The sequence below is a fragment of the Herpailurus yagouaroundi genome, unplaced genomic scaffold, assembly GCF_014898765.1.
Source record: "Herpailurus yagouaroundi ecotype Mexico unplaced genomic scaffold, PumYag 162, whole genome shotgun sequence".
NCBI classification, from domain to species: Eukaryota; Metazoa; Chordata; class Mammalia; order Carnivora; family Felidae; genus Herpailurus; species Herpailurus yagouaroundi.
Window position 1 is genome coordinate 68,049,118 of NW_024412403.1, and position 19,393 is coordinate 68,068,510.

At 40.5% G+C, this 19,393-nt stretch overlaps 2 protein-coding genes across 6 annotated transcripts in view; both read right to left on the reverse strand.

Moving 5' to 3' along the window:
• HCLS1 (hematopoietic cell-specific Lyn substrate 1) overlaps positions 1 to 14,613 on the reverse strand; it is a 26,827-nt gene extending 12,214 nt beyond the window's left edge. The window contains exons 1-4 of the mRNA XM_040484639.1: positions 14,452 to 14,613; positions 11,938 to 12,021; positions 11,277 to 11,350; positions 857 to 986 (exon numbers count right to left, since the gene is read on the reverse strand). Coding sequence (XP_040340573.1) covers positions 857 to 986; positions 11,277 to 11,350; positions 11,938 to 12,021 — 288 coding nt within the window. The 5' untranslated portion in view covers positions 14,452 to 14,613. The remainder of the gene's footprint in view (positions 1 to 856; positions 987 to 11,276; positions 11,351 to 11,937; positions 12,022 to 14,451) is intronic.
• Positions 14,614 to 16,845: 2,232 nt separating this feature from the next.
• The window catches only part of GOLGB1 (golgin B1), an 88,348-nt gene continuing 85,800 nt past the window's right edge, over positions 16,846 to 19,393 (reverse strand). For all 5 annotated transcript variants that reach the window (XM_040484645.1, XM_040484644.1, XM_040484643.1 and 2 more), the window contains 2 exons: positions 18,534 to 18,639; positions 16,846 to 18,251 (listed from right to left, as the gene is read on the reverse strand). In XM_040484645.1, coding sequence (XP_040340579.1) covers positions 18,117 to 18,251; positions 18,534 to 18,639 — 241 coding nt within the window. In that variant the 3' untranslated portion in view covers positions 16,846 to 18,116. The remainder of the gene's footprint in view (positions 18,252 to 18,533; positions 18,640 to 19,393) is intronic.

A 19,393-nucleotide genomic window follows, 5' to 3' on the forward strand; every position in this document is an offset into this window, starting at 1 on the left:
TCATGCTCTGTCTCTCTCTGTCCCAAAAATAAATAAACGTTGAAAAATAAATAAATAAATAAATAAATAAATAAATAAATAAATAAAATAAAACACAAGCATTTTTGAGGGGCCTGGGTGGCTCAGTCGGTTAAGCGTTCGACTTCAGCTCAGGTCCTGATCTCACGGTCCGTGAGTTCGAGCCCCGCGTCGGGCTCTGTGCTGACCGCTCAGAGCCTGGAGCCTGCTTCAGATTCTGTGTCTCCCTCTCTCTCTGACCCTCCCCCGTTCATGCTCTGTCTCTCTCTGTCTCAAAAATAAATAAACATTAAAAAAAATTTTTTTTAATTAAAAAAATAAATAAATAAGACACAAGTATTTTTAACCATACTTTAGTGGTAGCTAATGGATAAAGGAAACTATTTGTATTTGATGGAATCTAATGAATAAATTCACATCAATATTTTTCCCATGCACATATCATATAAGGTATAATATATGTATACACAAAGAACACTAAATACACAGTAAAGAAAATAATAAGAAGTTGCAATATCAACATTCTATACAAACATTTGAAAACAGTAAATGATTTTAAGACATATTCTTCCCTTCTCTAATTGTGACCCTGTCTCCTCAGTCTAGGAGTTACAGCATGGCTGGGTCTACCATAGGCTAGCCCTTTTAAGTTCTTGGACCACATTTTCTACCATCTATATTTATGTGTTGAAATCAGGAAAAAAAATGATACAAATAGTATGTGGACATTCTATTTTAAAGCCCAAATTAATGCTGTACTTTGAATAAGTTTTAAACTACAATACCAACAAACGAATCAATTTTTTATCTTTAAGCAAACATCTTTCTTTCAACTCACCTTGTCCATTCGGTCTCTCTCCACCCCAAACCGACCTCCATACCCATGGGATGCTTTGGGCCCTGAGTCCATCTCCTTCTTCTTGAGAATATCATGCTCCTCTGACACTTTGTTCCTCAGCTGGTGGATACTGGAAGTAACCACATGACAGAGACTCATCTAGCACAAGTCAATGAACTCTCCCTCCCAGAAAAATGGAAGTCTTGAGATGTGTTCTTTATTTTTAGTAATAACCTGAGTTCCCAAAGTATATCAATGCTGGGTCTGGGAGTAAGAGATTAGTGTGGCCTATATACCATAGTCTGATTTAAACTCTCCACAAGCCAATAATATTTCCTCTAGTCTGTTAATTTGTCCACTAAATAAACTTCTGATACTTGTCCCATTTTTCATGTTCTTAAATGTTAGAGGACAGTGATACCAATTATATTCTAGTAACTGGGAAGTTATTTTTCTTCTGAATGGGTCTGCTTTCTAGCATTAGATACTCTCTCCCCAGAAGTACAAAAATATTTATATACCCCTTTATTCCCACATTCTAGTCCTGAGAATCTACCTCAAGGAAATAATTTTAAATATGGCAAGTCTTAATATCTAACGATATTCACTGAAACACTGAAGATAATAGCAAGAACTAAGAAACAATTTATAGGGCTAATACTTGGAGAACAGTTAAGTAAATTGCAATATTACCTTTCAATGGCATACTAGGAAGTCATTAACGACGGTTAGGAAAGATGTAGCTTTGGGAGATTTATCTATACATTAAGTATTTGGTGTATATTTTGGTAAAAAATGAATGCCCTTCGTCTCCACCCCCAAATCTGAAATTCCTTACACTAAAATCTAATAAAACAAACAATAAGCAGAATCAGACCTATAAATACAGAGAACAAACTGATGGTTGCCAGAGGGGATGGGCAAAAGGGGAAGAAGGAGAGTAGAAGATACAGGGTTCCAGTTATAGAATAAATACGTCACAGAAGTAATAGTCAAAGCACAAGGAATGTAGTCGATGACATTATAATAGCGATGTAACTGGACAGATGGTAGCTATACTTGTGGTAAACACATCATAATGTATAAACTTGTCAAATCACTAAGTTATCCACCTGAAATGAATGTAACATTATGTATCAACTATACTGAAATGAAAAAAAAAAAAGCTAATAAAAACTAACAAAATTCAGTCTTATCACTAATTGTTGTAACACCTGAAGACCCAAATAAACTTGATTTGGGACACCTCTGTCACTAAGAGAATGTAACACCAAAAGGAAGCCTTCTCCTTCTTACTTCACTTTCATCTTCACTATGAGGGTAGAGAGCACCTCTGCAGATCTGTCTGCTCTGAGGATATGAAGTGACAGGTCAGCACTAGCACCAATAAGGGACAATCAGTATGTATACTTGGTCACAGAGAGGCACTTCTGAGGATTCTTAGAAACATTTGGACAAGAGAACCCTAAATTAAAAAATTTCACTTCCTGCAGCAAGAAAAAGAGGTTTAGGGAATTGAGACAGTGATGTTACTGGGACTTCACCAGCTTGGGAAAACCAGATACACTGGTTACAGGTTAGAATGGCCATCCCACAGCAGAAATTCTCTTGTTTCATGGAAGAATAGATCCATCTGGTGGCCTTCTAGTATAAGCCCACCAAAAGCCTCTTTTTAAAGCCCTCTCGGCTTTAGTCATAGTTAATTTTAGAAAGCTGGCTTTGAACCAGATGAAATTAAGCGAAGAGCTGGAAGGACCATCTGTTCCGTGCCTGCTCTAAACCCTCTGGCAGCAGTGGAGGCAGAGATCCTGTGTTGCTAGTTCATTAACACTGACACTTTAGAAATGTCTGTGTCAAAAAAGCTACTGGTTCCAAGAACATGTAAATAACTGTTATTTCCCAACCAAAATATTCAGATGAAGAATGACAAAAATGATGCCAAACATTACTTTCAAATGAGCAAAATGTGCAAAGTTTTAATGAGTCCAATGATTGCCACATGGGTCATAACTATATCATTGTTAAAACAAGTTTTTAAAGGGGATTTGAAAATGAAATTCAGGTATTTCCACCTAATGGATGATAGCAAAGCTAATCAGAGGATGATGCCAATAGATAATACAATTTAAATAAAAATGTTGGGGCCAAAAAAGACCAACTTCTTATCAAATTCTTTAGAATATAGCTGAAGCCACTCTAAATAAGCCTTAATCATATTAGTACTTCACTCAATAAATATTAATTACACTTTTGAGTATAAGGCACTTTTAGGCTGTGAGGATACAAAGATTATTAATGTATATGGAGATAGTGGTCAGGTGGGAGAGATATAAAAAGTTACAATCCAATGTGCTAAGCAGCATATCTAAGAAACGTTTGACACATTAAGTTTCAGATACCTATTTTAAGTTTTAAAATACCTTGGAATTTGATAAAGCGATGCAGTTTATGGGAACCAAGTGTTTTGTTTTTGTTACAATAATAAAGCACAGAGATGAGTCACACAGATAAGATTTTATCCACAGATGATATGATCATAGATGCAGAAAATCTAAAGAATCTACAGAATACACTACTGGAACTATTAAGTACATTTGGTAAGTTCACAGGATACAAGGGCATGATCAAAATCAATTTCATTTCTACACACAGGCATAACTCATTTTAGGGGCACACCACTTTATTACACTTTGCAGATATTGTGTTTTTAACAAATTGAAGATTTGTGGCAACACTATATTGAGCAAGTCCATTGGCACCATTTTTCCTACACCATTTGCTCACTTCATGTATCTGTCACATTTTAGTACTTTGCACAATATTTCAAAGTTTTTCAATATTATTATATTGATTATGGTGATCTGTGATCAGTGCTGCTTGACGTTACTATTATAATGGTTTGGGGGCACCATGAACTTGAATGGATGGGAAGTTGCTTCTTATGGATGAGCAAAGAAAGTGGTTTCTTGAGATGTCATAAATGTTGCATGTATTCTGACTGCTCCCCCCAACCAGCCATTTCCCCATCTCTCTTTCTTGCCTTAGGCCTCCTTATTCCCTGAGACACAGCAATTTTGAAATCAGGCCAATTAATAACTCTGCAATGGCATCTAAGTGTTCAAGTGAAAGAAGAGTCACACATCTCTCCTTTAAATCAAAAGCTTCAAAATAATTTCAAAAGAAATCATTAAGCTTAATGATGAAGGCATTTCAAAAGCCAAGACAGGCCAAAAGGTAGGTCTCTTATGCCACACAGTTAGCCAAGTTGTGAATGCAAAGGAAAAGTTCTTTTTTTAAATTTTCTTATGTATATAACTCACTGTCAAATTGGTTTACATACAATACCCAGTGCTCATCCCAACAAATGCCCTACTCAATGTCCATCACTCATTTTCCCTCTCCCCTACCTGCCCCCCCCCATCCACCCTTAGTTTGTTCTCTGTATTTAATAATCTCTTGTGGTTTGCCTCCCCCTCTCTCTGTTTGTATCTATTTTTCCCCCTTTCCTTCCCCCATGGTCTGTTCAGTTTCTCAAGATCCACATGAGTGAAAACATATGATAACTGTCCTTCTCTGACTGACTTATTTCACTCAGCATAATACCTTCCAGTTGCAAAGGAAAAGTTCTTAAAATAAATTAAAAGTGCTACTCCAGTGAACATATGAATGATAAGAAAGCAAAACAGACTTATTGCTGATATGGAGAATGTTCTAGTGGTCTAGATAGAAGATCAAACCAACCACAACATTCCCTTAAGTCAAAGCCTAATCTAGTGCAAGGCCCTAACTTTCTTCAGTTCCATGAGGGATGAAAGAGGTGAGGAAACTGCAGAAGAAAAGCTGGAAGCTAGCAGTGGTTGGTTCTTGAGGTTTAAGGAAAGACACCATCTTCATAACATAACAGTTCAAGGTGAAACAACAGGTGCTGATATAGAACCTGCAGAAAGTTATCCAGAATATCTACCTAAGATAATTAATGAAGGTGGCTACACTAAACAAAAGATTTTCAATGTAGACAAACCAGCCTTCTACTGAAAGATGCCATCTAGAACTTTCATAGCTAAAGAGGAGAAGTCAATGCCTGGCTTCAAAGCTTCAATGGACAGGCTGATTCTCTTGTTAGGGGCTAAGGAAGCTGGTGATTTTAAGCTGAAGCCAATGCTCATTTACTATTCTGAGAATCCCAGGGCCCTTTAAGAATCACACTAAATCTACTCTACTGGTGCGCTATAAATGAACAACAAAGACTGGATGACAGCACATCTGTTTACAACATGGTTTACTGAATATTTTAAGTCCACTGCTGAGACCTACTACTCAGAAAAGAGATGCCTTTCAAAATATTATTGCTCATTGACAATGCGTCTGGCCCCCCAAGAACTCTGATGGAGATGGACCACATGGTTAGTGTCATTTTCAAAACCTGCTAACACAACATCCATTCTGCTGCCCATGGGTCAAGGAATAATTTCATTTTTCAAGTCTTGTGACAGTATTTAAGAAATCTATCCTTTAAGACTATAGATGCCATAGATAGTGATTCCTCTGATGGATCTGGGCAAAGTAAATTGAAAACCTTCTGGAAAGGATTTACCATTAGAGGTGGCATTAAGAACATTCAATAATTCACAAAGAGAGATCAAAATATCAATGTTAACAGGAGTTTGAGGAAGTTGATTTCAACCCTCATGAATGACTTTGAGGGTTCAAGACTCCTGTGGAAGAAGTAACTGCAATTGTGGTGGAAACAGCAAGAGAACTAGAATCAGAAGTGGAGCCTGAAGATGTGACTGAATTGCTGCAATCTCAAGATACAACTTGAATGCATGGGAAGTTGCTTCTTATGGATGAGCAAAGAAAGTGGTTTCTTGAGATGGAAACTACTCCTGGTGTAGATGCTGTGAAGACTGTCAAAATGACAACAAAGGACTTAGAATATGACATAAATTTACATGATAAAGCAGCAGCCAGGTTTTAGAGGATTGACTCCAGTTTTGAAAGAAGCTCTACTGTGGGTAAAATGCTATCAAACAGTGTCACATGCTACAGAAAAATCATTCATGAAAGGAAAAGTCAATCAATGTAGCAAACTTCCAATTTTGATACAGAAAATTTTTCCATAGAAATTGCCACAGTCACCCCAACTTTAGCAACCATCAGTCAGAAGCCATCAGAAGCCATCAACATGGAGGTAAGACCCTCCACCAGCAAAAAGATATGACTCACTTAATGTTCAGATGATGCTTACTATCTTTTAGCAAAGTATTTTTATTTTTAAAAAAAAATTTTTTTTTTTGAGAAAGAGAGAGAGAGAGAATGAGCGGGGAAGGGGCAGAGAGAGAGAGGGAGAGAAAGAATCCCAATCTATGCTGACACAGGGCTCAAACCCACAAACTGTGAGGTCATGACCTCAGCCAAAACCAAGGCCACCGAGGCACCCCACAAAGTACTTTTAAATTAAGGTATGCACATTATTTCTTTAGACATAATGCTACTGCACACTTAACAGACCACAGTATAATGTGAACATAACTTTTATATACACTGAGAAATAAAAAAAATTCATTTTACTTGCTTTATTCTGATATTTGCTTTATTGTGAGGGCCAGACACCAAACCTGCAATATTGCTGAGTATGACTATACTAGCCATGGACATTTGGAAATTAAAAGTTAAAAATAAATACTATTTATTATCCCATGAAATCACATGAACTATTTTAGCATCAATTTAATAATAAAATATGTCCAAGACCTGAACATTGAAAAATATTACTGAAAAAATTGAAGAAGAAATAAATAAGTCCATGTTCATGGATAGGAAAATTCAAGATCATTAAGATACCAGTTTTCTCTAAAATGATCTATAGATTCAATGCAATTTCAACCAAAATATGATCAGAGATTTTTGTAGGAATTGACTCATTTATTCTAAAATATATGTAGGAATATAAAGTCCTGGGATAGTAAAAAGTTTTTTTTTTAATTTTATTTTATTAAAAAAAAATTTTTTTTTGACGTTTTATTTATTTTTGAGACAGGGAGAGACAGAGCATGAACAGGGGAGGGTCAGAGAGAGGGAGACACAGAATCCAAAACAGGCTCCAGGCTCTGAGCTGTCAGCACAGAGCCCGACGTGGGGCTCGAACTCACAGACCATGAGATCATGACCTGAGCTGAAGTCAGCTACCTAACCGATTGAGCCACCCAGGCGCCCCTTAAATTTTATTTTAGAGAGAGAGCACAAGTTGGGGAGAGGGGGAGAGAGAGAGAGAGAGAGAGAGAGAGAGAGAGAATCTTAAGCAGGCTACATGCTCAGCACAGAGCCCAACACGGGGCTCAATCCCACCACCCTGGGATCATGATCTGAGCTGAAACCAAGAGTCGTACACAAAGGTACCACTTGAACAGACACTTTAAATGAAGACATATAAAGATACATGAATAACACATAACAAGATGCTCAATAAAATTAAGCATCAAAGAAATACAAATTAAAATGACCACATACCCACAAGAGTGATAAAAATTAAAAATACTAACAATACCAAGTGTAGAGAAGCATGTGGAGCAATTGAAATCCATACATTATTGGCAGGAATAAAAAATGGTAAATTCCTTTCAGTTTGGTAATTTCTTAAAAAAATAAATGCGTACTTATTATATGACTCAGCAGTTTTATTCCAAGACATTTCCCAAGAGAGATAAAAACACATGTCAACAAAAAGATTTGGACCCAAATGTTCATACAGCTTTATTTTTAATAGTTCCAAATTGCCAACAACCCAGATATCCATCAGCAGGGTAATGGATAAACCAAACTAAGATATACCCATTTAATGGGAAATCACTGGACAGTAAAAAGGAACAAAAGACTGATACACAAAGACCATAGTTAGATCTCAAATAATTATACTGAGTGAAAGAAGACAGACACAAAAGAATATATTTTGTATTACTGCATTTACATAAAATTTTAGAATAGGCATAACTAACGTATAGTGACAGGAAGCAGCTCAGTGTTTACATCCAGCCAGGGGTGGACATGGGATATATGGACTGTAAAGAGGCACATGAGCATGAGAGGACAAGAGTGGCAAAAAGAAGATGGAAAAAAGGGCCAGAGACCTTGAAAATCAGGCAGTTACTAGGAAACACTAGGTTGCTTGCAGCTGCCTGGCCCAGGCTTCTCCATACAATAGATGAGGGACAGACATTATCCTTTGAGCTATTCACTGAATTACCAAGTCACTCCCCAAACTAAGTATATTTTAGGTAGACTTAAAAAAGAAAGATTATGGTGTGGGGGAAGGTAGTGAGATTAGTGAGAACCACAATCACTTCCTTTTCCTGCTCTGAGTGATCTCAACTCTGCAGCTACTGTTCTCCTCTCCAACTTCCCCCTCCTTTCCAAAGCCCTTAGTGATTCTCATCTGACCTTAAAGATTGGCTTAGCCCATGTTAGCCAGAGAGAATCCCAGAATATTAGAGACTTAATAATGGAAGGTCCTCTAGAGGTCTTTTCGATCCCAGTGGGAAAACTGAGAATCAGAGAGGAAAAGTGACCTGTTCATGGTCACCTGGCTAGTTACTAGCAGAGATGGGACTTTTACATCTTGGTAGCTTGGGTGAATGGGAAGGAAGTGGGTTTTTGTGTAAATATCTCTACCATGTATGCTATCCTTAAAAGATCCAGTTAGGTTAATAAGGTAACATTCAAGGTCACTACATTTTATAATTCCAAGGGTCAACAGAGTAATGGATATACTGAGTTGTACAACACAACAGTCCTAGTAAACAGCACTTAGGAAGAAGAAAGACTGTAATTTTTTTACATGTTTATGTTAGGTTTTTAGGAAGAAAGAATATAATTGAAACTAATCTATATTGGGGCACCTCAGTGGGTCAAGCGTCAGACTTTGGCTCAGGTCATGAGCTCGCGGTTTGTGAGTCTGAGCCCCGCTTTTTCGGCTTTGCGCTGACAGCTCAGAGCCTGGAGCCTGCTTCGGATTCTGTGTCTCCCTCTCTCTCTGCCTCTCCCCTGCTCACGCTTTGTCTCTGTCTGTCTCTCAGTAATAAATAAACGTTAAAGAAAATAAGAAATAAATAAAAATAAACTATATTAACAAGAAAAAGAAATATTGGGGTGCCTGGGTGGCTCAGTTGGTTGAACATCTGACTTCTGGCTCAGGCTTTTGCTCAGGGTATGTGAGCTTGAGCCCCACATTGGGCTCACTGCTATCAGGGCAGAGCTCAGTTTGGATCCTGTCTCCTCTCTCTGCCTCTCCCTAGCTCATGCTATCTCAAAAATAAATAAACATTTTTTAAAAATGAAGAGAAATATTATTGAGCTGCTAAGAGGTGCTAAATACTGCACTAGAATGTTGATACATGTTAGCCCCTTGAATTTTAACCATACTCTGCAGGGTAGCTATTATTATTCCCCTTTGATAAACAAATAAACTGAGATTCCGAGAGGTTATATGTCTAAATTCACATTACTTGTAGCTGCAGAGCTGTTAGTCGAACCTAACAAATTCAAGCTCTTTCTATAAGACCATGGCAAAAATTTAGCAGTCTTCCTTAAAATATTCTGCTCCTACTATGCATGAGACAAGCTGGTTGGGAAAGGTATTAGAATATTGGTATCTTCATCTTAAGAGTTCTCGGGATACTAGGGCTGAGTAGCCTTTACTCAGAAAAGGAAAAGGATCTTTTTTTTTTTTTTTTTTTGTTTTATCTATGAGATTGGAAAGGAGCATCAAGAAACTTCCTGAATGAACCTGTTCCATTTTTTTCATCTTTCCAACTGCTTCCAGAATTGGTTGGTTTGTTTAAGAACAATATTCATTACAGTTTCTTGAGATAAATCATTGTCTTATCAAACAACAATGCATATTACTGAATATTATCAAATTATATAAACACATGCTAAGTTTCCTAGTGTGTTGTTTATACAATGTGGTCATCCACTGACACTTTTTAAATCCAGGGGAAAAGAGGTAAAAACACTATTGTTAAATTCTGTATGGGGGAGTTAAAATGGATTTTTAAATTGTATTAATTTTGCCAATTTATTTGTAATTGTTAATTTTTGCTTTAAAAAAATTTTTAAATTTTTTATTTTAGAGAGAGTGAGCGGGTGAGAGGGGCAGAGAGATAATCTTAAGCAGGCTCCATGCTCGTCATGGAGCCAAATGTGGGGCTTGATCCCATGACCCTGGGATCATGACCTGAGCCAAAATCAAGAGTCAGATGCTCAACCAACTGAGCCATCCAGGCATCCCAATTTTTGCTTTTTTATTTTTGCTCTTGTTATGCAGTTTATTGTGTCTACCCTGCTACTAATATTTGACATCCAAAGTAGACAGCCCTGTTTAAATGATCCTGAATAATATATGGAAGAGAAGAGGGAATCTTTCAATATGAATACACAATATATCCCACAGAAACCCTTAGATATGTCTGTAACATCCTTCTCTCTTACAGTATCAGACTGTTTCATTGTTTTGCTCTTATTTCTGATAAAACGTTGGGTTATCATCTTTAAGACCCTTAAACACTATTACTAAGATAATTTTAATCAATAGGTTTTCTTTTTTTTTTTTTTTTAATTTTTTTTTCAACATTTATTTATTTTTGGGACAGAGAGAGACAGAACATGAACGGGGGAGGGGCAGAGAGAGAGGGAGACACAGAATCGGAAACAGGCTCCAGGCTCTGAGCTGTCAGCCCAGAGCCCGACGCGGGGCTCGAACTCACGGACCGCGAGATTGTGACCTGGCTGAAGTCGGAAGCTTAACCGACTGCGCCACCCAGGCGCCCCTAATCAATAGGTTTTCTAACTGTCACATTTCTTCATATTACCATTCGTGGTTTCCAGCTTCTGTCAAGTAGCCAAATACAAATTTTTATTTTAAAAATCATCCAGGCCAGGTATGAGACCTGATATTGTCCTCTTCTTACAATATCTATTCTGAGTTATTTACCTTGATCTTTCACTGAATCCTTCTTGGTCTATCTGAAGTCACCTACATTCTAGACACACATTTCTATTTCTATGAATAGATAGATGATAGAGAGATGTTGGAGAGATAAAGTGATACAACCTCAACCAGTATTTGAGCCACCTCATCTCTGAATCCCTTATAATAGACCCGCTTGGGGAAATAGCATAGTTGTTAGAAATGAGAGAGAGAATACAGGTTAGGGGGATAAGTGGAGAGACATGAAACAGAAACCCGCAATGATACACATAGGGACACACAGGGATAGATTCAAGAAAAAACAAATGCAAAGACATGTAGACATTAACTACCTTCTCTCCTTCCTTCCTTCCTTCTTCCCTCCCCTGAGTGTCCAAGTTCTCCTCAGGCTCTTCCCACACCCTTTTTCTGCTCCCCAATCCTTTTGGCACCTACTTGATATGTTCTGCACGTCCAGAGCCTTCAATGGTCTTGGCTCCCCACCGTTGCTCCTTTTCAGAGATGTCATTCTACAAAAGACATCATCAGCAATAAGTGATGGCAAGAGATGTGCCACATTGAGAGAGGCTATGTAGCTGACACACATGCCCTCCAGGTCCCCTGAAACTGTTGCTTCCTTCAGTCACGATCTTTACATTTTCCTCACCCTGCCCCCCCCATGTTAAAATTAAGGTGGGTTCTGAAACCTCCCTTTCTGCTATGCATCCCCCACACTTTCCCCGTTAGGTCTTCTACAACTTCTGAATCTCCACAAATTATACAGGCCTAGCTTATATCCTGCTCACAGGTCAATGGAGACCCAGGTTAACCTGCACCTCAGCTTCTGCCTAGCTTGTCATAGCCCGTCAATCACAATGTCAAACTCCTCTACACCCGTCCCCTTCCATCCTCAACATCAGCTATCATGCACACCCCCACTCATGACAGCCAACTGTCCTACCAGTCAGTTCTACCATGAGTGCTATTTCAGTCCCAGATTGTCCTTTCTAAGCCCCCTAAAAGGTAAGTAATAACAGAGTAGCCCAGGTGCCTCTCCCTTGTCCCCTCACCTCCACCTTTTGTTGATTTTTCCAAGCAAAGTTATTTCCAAACTCACCACAAAGTCGGGGTCTGTGTCCCAATCATCACCCTGGGTCTCCACAGAAACAGATACATCATGCCCTACTACGGACTTCCACATCTGAGGATGACAAAATGGGAATTAGGGAGAGAAAATCAAGAAGAGGGAAAACAAGAATGCTGAAGTCAATGTTATAGCAGTCCAGTGGTTTTGCTATTTTTTCTTAGAACAAAATGGAAGCTGAGGCAAAGCAGAAGGAAGTTTTAAGAAAACACTTTTGCTCAGTTAGAGGAGCAGGGGGGAGGATTTATTCAAGACAAATTAACACGGTCTAGGCCTACTGAGTCTGGAGAGAGGCCATCATGGGTGTGGGTAATGTTAAATAATCTGAGTGTCAAAACTGCTGGGAACATTCATTTGTGTTGCAAGGCTAGCAGGGTAGTGGCTTAAAGGGGCAATCAATGAGGAGTACTAGGGTACCCTTCAAATTAAAGCACCATGCCTCTCAGTTTCTACATGACTCCTGTTACAGCTGTTGAAAGGTGCATTGGTCCAGCCCCTAATAAAGTGAACACCTACATTTTCTTCTCTACCACCTGCATAATTCTACTGAGAAAATTCCAACCCCAGTGCAAGTCATTATCCCATGTTCATTCTAAGAGCAGCTACTGAATAGGTGCATGAGGTCAGTAGGGCAGTCAGCTGAAATTCCTGCCCTGAACAACACATAAGGAAGTATTATTTACTGGGAATGAATCATCTATTCTTTAATTTTTAAAAACAGTTCAATTATATTTCTAAAGAAGATAACTGGTTCAAACAGCATAAAATAAATCCCTTATTTTGAACACTGAGAGTTATTAGATTTTTTTATTAAGTAAGTAATAAAGAAATTGTTAGAGAACACTAGGATGAAGGGGAGCCAAATTGTTATTCTGTGGCATCCCCAGTGTTTCCATTGGCTCTGCCAGTTTATGCATGAGGAGCAGCAAGTTGCTCTCTATGTGTGGGATCCTGGATCTCTGTATGTCCATTGACAAATGCTTATCTGCTCTGGGGGGACACTGACACTTCTTGACCCTGCTACTACTTGCTAACTAGCAACTCTCCTGTCCATCCTTCCTTGGACTCCTCATCCCACTGGTGTATTTCCCTATACTCTTCACTGTCTCTTAAATGAGACCTCTTAAAACTGCTCCGAGGACTCTACAATGTCTCCACACAGTCTCTCAGACTCTCCGATTTTCCTTTCCTCTTGGAAGCTCCATCTTTCTCCATGCTATTTGATAGCCTCCTTGGAAACTAGCCCAAGGATTTGGGGGAAAGGGTGGTTAAAGAGATGCAAGCAGGACACCGGAGAAGTAGTGACTGAGTCAGCTGCACTGTGAGATGAGTCCTTGCCCAGAACAGCTCTGCCTTTCCTTATGGGGTAACAATTATGGATTGAAGAGATAAGGCCTATGGTCCTGGCTCCTGGGCTGCTTTTTGACAAAATGACTTCATACAGAAAACTGGAAAGGAGAAGTTTCTGAAATATTCATGATCAAAAAGGAAGCAATGAGGACTGACGGTCCTCTCCTCTTTCCTGCTGTTCCTCTGGGGCCTCAGCCTAACTCACCCAAAAGCCTCCCATCTTCATGTATTTTTTAAACAAAGGGAAGTTTCTGACGCAGAGACTATTAGTGTCCTTAAGCTGCTGGCAGAAATAGAAACGCCAAGAGGGGCTATTAGAGGTAGGGGACCGGGGAGTAACTTGGTGAGGAATGGTGCCCAGGATTGCAGGCACAATTAAGGGCCTCATCACGAAGCTGCCTGACAGCATCAGTAAAGTACATGGACCTCAGTCAGAAGATCACCCCAGCTCTGTTACTAAGCCCCTCTGGGAACAGGGGTAAGGGAATCAACATGGCATATGTTCTTATTTGTCAGGTACCAGAGTAGGTAATTAAAAATATTAATTGGGTAAATCACCGAACATCTTTGATACTCCATTTTCCCCAGGGGAAAATAAATGAAGAGGTTAATGTAGCTAAGTCATCAAGTCCCCTTCATTTCGGACATTCTGGGATTCTGGGATCCTACAATCACAGAAACTAGCCCTAGTCGAACCATTGTTTGGCCTCCATCCGCACTGGTGTAAGTAGCAACTACTTCCTGCTGTGTCACAGTGTCTCCTATGTGAGTTTTGTCTCTTTGCAAGACCATATGCTCTCTAAGGACAGAGACTTTGTCTTCATCTCCTATGGTCCTCCTCTTGCCTCAGGGCCTAGGAGCAACAGGCCTTAGGAGAAGGTTGTAGACTGTCAGCAGAAACTAAGAGTCCTGGGTGGCTGCTGCATCATGTGCCCTGGGCTCCAGACCCCCATTTCAGTTTCCATCCCCATATGCTCATTAGTCACAATCACTCACCCCCAGGCCTCTGGCCATAAAAGTCTAAGAGCCTATGAGAAAGGACTTTATCTCTCATGGAGGACTAAGAGCCAGGTAGGTTCCTCTTAATTCAGCTCTTGCCCTGTGCTCCCCAACTTTCCCACTGCTCAGAGTACCCACCTCCAGTAGCCAAGTGTCTGCTCTAAGCTCCCAGCTCTTCACGTCCACTGGGCTCCCCTCTCTACTGCCACTTCAGAGCAAGAAACTCTGAGCTGCTGCTTCAGTTCCGTATTCAGCAGGTTTTCTGTCATTTCCTGACACCCTGTCCTCACAGCTACTTCCTGAAGTTTAAGTCAGTTCCTTCTGCTTAGGCACTTAAAAAAAAAAAAAAAAAAAAAATGCCGCCGTGCCTCGTCTTTTGCAACGCTTTGAGAGTCACAGGGAAGTTATAAGGAATGCTGCTCTTACTCTCAGAGTTTATATCTGGTCAAGGAAGCAAAGCATTCACAGAAAACACATAAAAGAATGTTGTAGAACAGCATTCATGTTTGAAATAGGTAAGCACTTGCATCTACTATGGTAAAGGAATTTGTGGTAAAAGTAATTTGGTATGGGGTGAAGTAATCTAGAAAGGTTTAATGAGAAAAGTGATTTTTATGTGGGTTTTGAAGGGTAAGATTTAAAAAGAAACTCACTTCTACATCACCCATCGCACTTAAACCTGGGGTTTGCATACAGATATTCAAATAAGCATTGATCAATTGAACAATGGAACAGAATCAGTCACGGGAAAGGCAAGCCATGGAGGGAGAAAGTTTCAGAAGTTGTTTAGGGGAGTGGGGTCTAACTAGCAGAAAAAAGTCTGAAAGAACTAGATACTACTACCAGATGTTGGAAGATTTTTGTGGCATTTTGTATTACCGTTCAAGATTTGCTGCCCCTCCTTCCTTTCCTTCTTGAAGCCAGACTTGCTCAGGTGACTGATTTTGGCCAATCAAATGTGAGAAGTGAAATACATCACTTTCTGGTGGAGACTTTAAGACCAGTGCAAGCTTTGCCATGCTTTTCTGCCCCCTGCTCACCAAGGCGAAGTGCAGTTCTCCAGTGGCTCCTCTGGCAGCCTGGGTCCCCAGCTGAGAATGATGACAACACAAGTAGACTATAAACAGTAATCTTTGCTGTTTTAGCTACTAAAAATTGGTGTTTGTTACTGTATCTGACCTAGTCTCTCCTAACCCTGATGATATGGAGTTCTAACTGATTTGCTCAGTTTTGAGTTTCCCAACAGACTCAAACAGAGACTAGATGAAAGTGGTCTAAGATATAGTGGAGGTGATTTCTGCATTAGAAATAATAAGACCTTAGTCACTCTTAAGAATTCTAGGTCAGTTTGGTGGGTGGTGGTGGTAGTGTATTTCTCTCTCCTACTTCACGACCTATTTATTATGGCAGCACCAAAATCATTTCAAGGAAAAGATCATTTGTAGAAGGGGAAAAGATCTTTTAGATCATTTGGGATCCTAATTCAGTGTCAAAAATGGGAATGATCAGACCAAATACTGTGGCACACCATCCAGGTACAGTTCTAACCCTATCACTCTTTAGCAAAGTCTCAAGTTCATTTCTTCTTCTTCTTTTTTAAGTTTATTTATTTTGGGAGAGAGAGGGAAAGTGAGCATGAGCAGAGGAGGGGCAGAGGGAGGGAGAGAATCCCAAGTAGGCTCTGCACTCTAGCTCTATCGCACGAACCATAGGATTATGACCCGAGCCGAAATCAAGAACCAGTCACTTAACTGACTGAGCCACCCAGGTTGCCCCCAAGTTCATTTCTAATGAGAGACAGTGAGATGGAGCACACAAATAAATAGCATGGACTTTCAAGCCATAAAATCTTGGTTTGATTCACTCATTGTACTTTAATAAAGTTAGCTTTTCCTAAGCAGCAACTTAATATAAAAATAACATAGTAGGGGTGCCTGGGTGGCTCTGTTGATTAAGCGTCTGACTTCAGTTCAGATCATGATCTCATGGTTTAGGAGTTTGGGCCCCACATAGGGCTTCATACTGACAGCATACAGCCTGCTTGGGATTCTCTCTCTCCCTCTCTACTCCTCCCCTACTCTCTTTCAAAATAAACTTAAAAACCTGTAACATAGCAATGCTTATTCTGCTATACCCTCTTAGATTTCTCTTCCCCCAACTCCCATTCATAGGGATCCTTAAGGGCCTAATGTTTTCACTATACCCCAGATAAGTCTTCTCTCAGGCCCAGGCATGAGCTGCATGAATCTCAGGCCCTAAGGCCCAGTTTGTTTGGTTCAACACTAGAATGAATTTCCTCACTCCACTTCATCACCCTGGAGTCTAGAGGCTAAGGCCAGAATGACACATGCAGCCATTACTGATGCTGGCCAAGGAGAAGGAAGCCTAAACAGGTAGAGCTTACTACCCCTGAATCCACTCCTGGCTGCCCAACCCTGTCTCCCATCTACCCTTCCTTGCCCAGCATGCAAGCACATGTACATAAGCACCTGTGTCTACATACATTCATACACATGTACACACCACCACCAGTTTTGATTCTGAAAATAATTTTATTATTTTACAATTGTTCAGGAAAGTTCCTGGGTTGCCATGACCAAGATTTGGTCACCAAAGAACAAAGGATCACAGCAGATCAATCAGTCCACCAGTTTTCTCTCTTCTTTGGGTGGTGAGAGCAGGCAGGGAACATATCATGTGCATAATGAGAAACTAACCAGCAGGTAAGGGTGGGGGAAGGGGAGGCAAGGAACAGGCACAAATGGAATTCAATCCTGGCTGCCATTCTCAGGCTTAGACTTAGATATCTTGTCTTCTCTATATTCGCCCTCCACTTTCCTCAGCTCTGTTACCACAGAGGGCAGGTGACTATGGGCTGAGAAACTGGGCTAACTATCACCAACAGCAGAGTAGCTTCGTACAACCAGAGGCTAGGAGTGGTCATCAGACCAGTCAGATCTCCCTGGTGGGAGTCAATGCCTCACCTAGGATTAGCTCCTAGTATACTGCTTTAGGGTCTACACTCAAGGCATATCCAGACAACATCGGAATGACAAGAATCTGATCTCCACTGTCTATAGCCAATTCTTCCTTTCAATGAAAGGAAAGGCATGGGCCATTTAATACCTCAGTATATATGTGATCAAGGGCACACACATAGGATTCTATCCCTATAGTCCAGGACCTCAAATCTAACTCCAGTTATGTCTGAACAACCAGGGAAGGAGTCAGTGTCCTACCCTATGATTGGTCAACTGAAACCCTGGGGAGTTCTTCAGTTCCCACCCTATTTTGCAAGAGACCTAACCAGCTATTCTATGGGATACTGTTCCCCAAAACTTTGTTAATGGCAGGTCCACCTTCCCTCTGAAGCAGGAGAAAATATAAGGTAACTGAGGCAAAGAAAGTATCAATCAAAATGATACTAGACTTCAGATTATTAGGTTTATTACAACCATCTTCTAAGTTGAAAGACATTCCTCATCATCCTTCACAGGACCACAAAAAATCAGGGCCCTGCAAAACCTGAACAAATACCGGGTTCAACAACCGACTGTGGGGCCTCCTCAGATTATGCAGAAGTGTTCCGACCCCGGGCAGGAGAAGAAAGCAGACCCACTGGTCCCTGCAGCTCTGCCCTGGGCTGACATCCACCTCTGTTTGTGCAGGCACTTTCTGTGGAGAGTTGGAGAGAAGACCTGTAAGTGGGAAGACTGTTCCACTAGCAAAATTGATGGTTTGGATGTTAGAGATGAGGGAATTCCAAGTTCTGAGGGGAGTAGTCACAAAGGTGAGAAATCAGTTTATAGATGGCCTGTGAAACACAGAATGAGGAGGACGTGAACCATCAGAAAGTAGATGGCTGCTAGCAGTGGCACTCGGGTCCGGGAATGACAGAGTGAACGCAGGACCCGCTTCCATCCAGCACCACTCCGGGTCTGAAAGAAAAATTGGAAAGTCAGAGAGGTTTGCCCTACAGGGATATGTCCCTTTCCCTTCTCCCAACATTGCAGGAAAGAGGTATCCCGAGAGAAAGCTCCTTCAGGGTCACTTGGCCAACTCCACTAGGTTCCTCTCACCTTCCATACCCTTCTAGTCTTAGATCCATCAGGTACTCAGTGCCTGGACTTCCACCTTCCTTTTCCTTGACTCCTTGTCCTCAGTGCAGTCAGCCCTGTCTGATAGCTTAGTACCCTCTCCTTAGTTTCTCCCCTTCTTACCCTTCGACAGCTGCTGCTTGTAAGATCTATTAACAGTGCCTGCTCCTGAGTGCCACAGGAGCCAATGATAGGAGACCGTGCAGAGTCCCATTCACTGTGCTCCAACCTGTGTTGTGGGAAAAAAAGAGACATGGCTTGGTTTATAGCACAAGCAGCTGATGAGGTGAAGTCTTCCCAGCCATCCTGCTGTGTGATGTAGCACGACAGACTTGCAGCAAAGGCTGCTACTATAGTTCCTGTCCCTACACAAGCAGTGTGTGTGCAGGCAGATCGGTTTCTTTCAGCAGCAGTAAACGGTGAGGATAACTACCAGGAATTAATTGCCTACTATGTATCAGATGCTGGACTGGGTGCTGTACATATATTTAATCCTCAGGTTAGAGGTTGGTGTTACTATCTTCAAAGTAATGTTGTCTTGTCCATGGTGGCACAGCCAGTAACAGGTCAAGCCAGAATTCAAAACCCAGGTTTGTCTCTAAACCTCATGTCTGTTTTTTGTTTATTTTTTTTTCCAATACACCAGAGAAACTCATTGTTTTTCCATTTACCAAAGGCTAATTAGGCAAAAGCATCCAAGAAAGATTTTTGTGAGGTTCTTAGAATTAAACTGAACTACCAGCCTCTACTGCTTCTTCATTTTTTGCTGATTTAATACTGGCACTGCTCTATGTAATGAAGAAGCTGTCTTTTTCCATTCAATGGTTTCTCAAAAAACATGAACTGCATCAAAGGGGCTGCGGTAACATAGCACATTTGAACAAACATTTGCCTATAGGTATGCACTTTTTAATCATGGTGGGAAGGATGGAACTCTCCACTCCTCCATATGAAGGGATGTCCATTAGTCTAACACTCCTGGC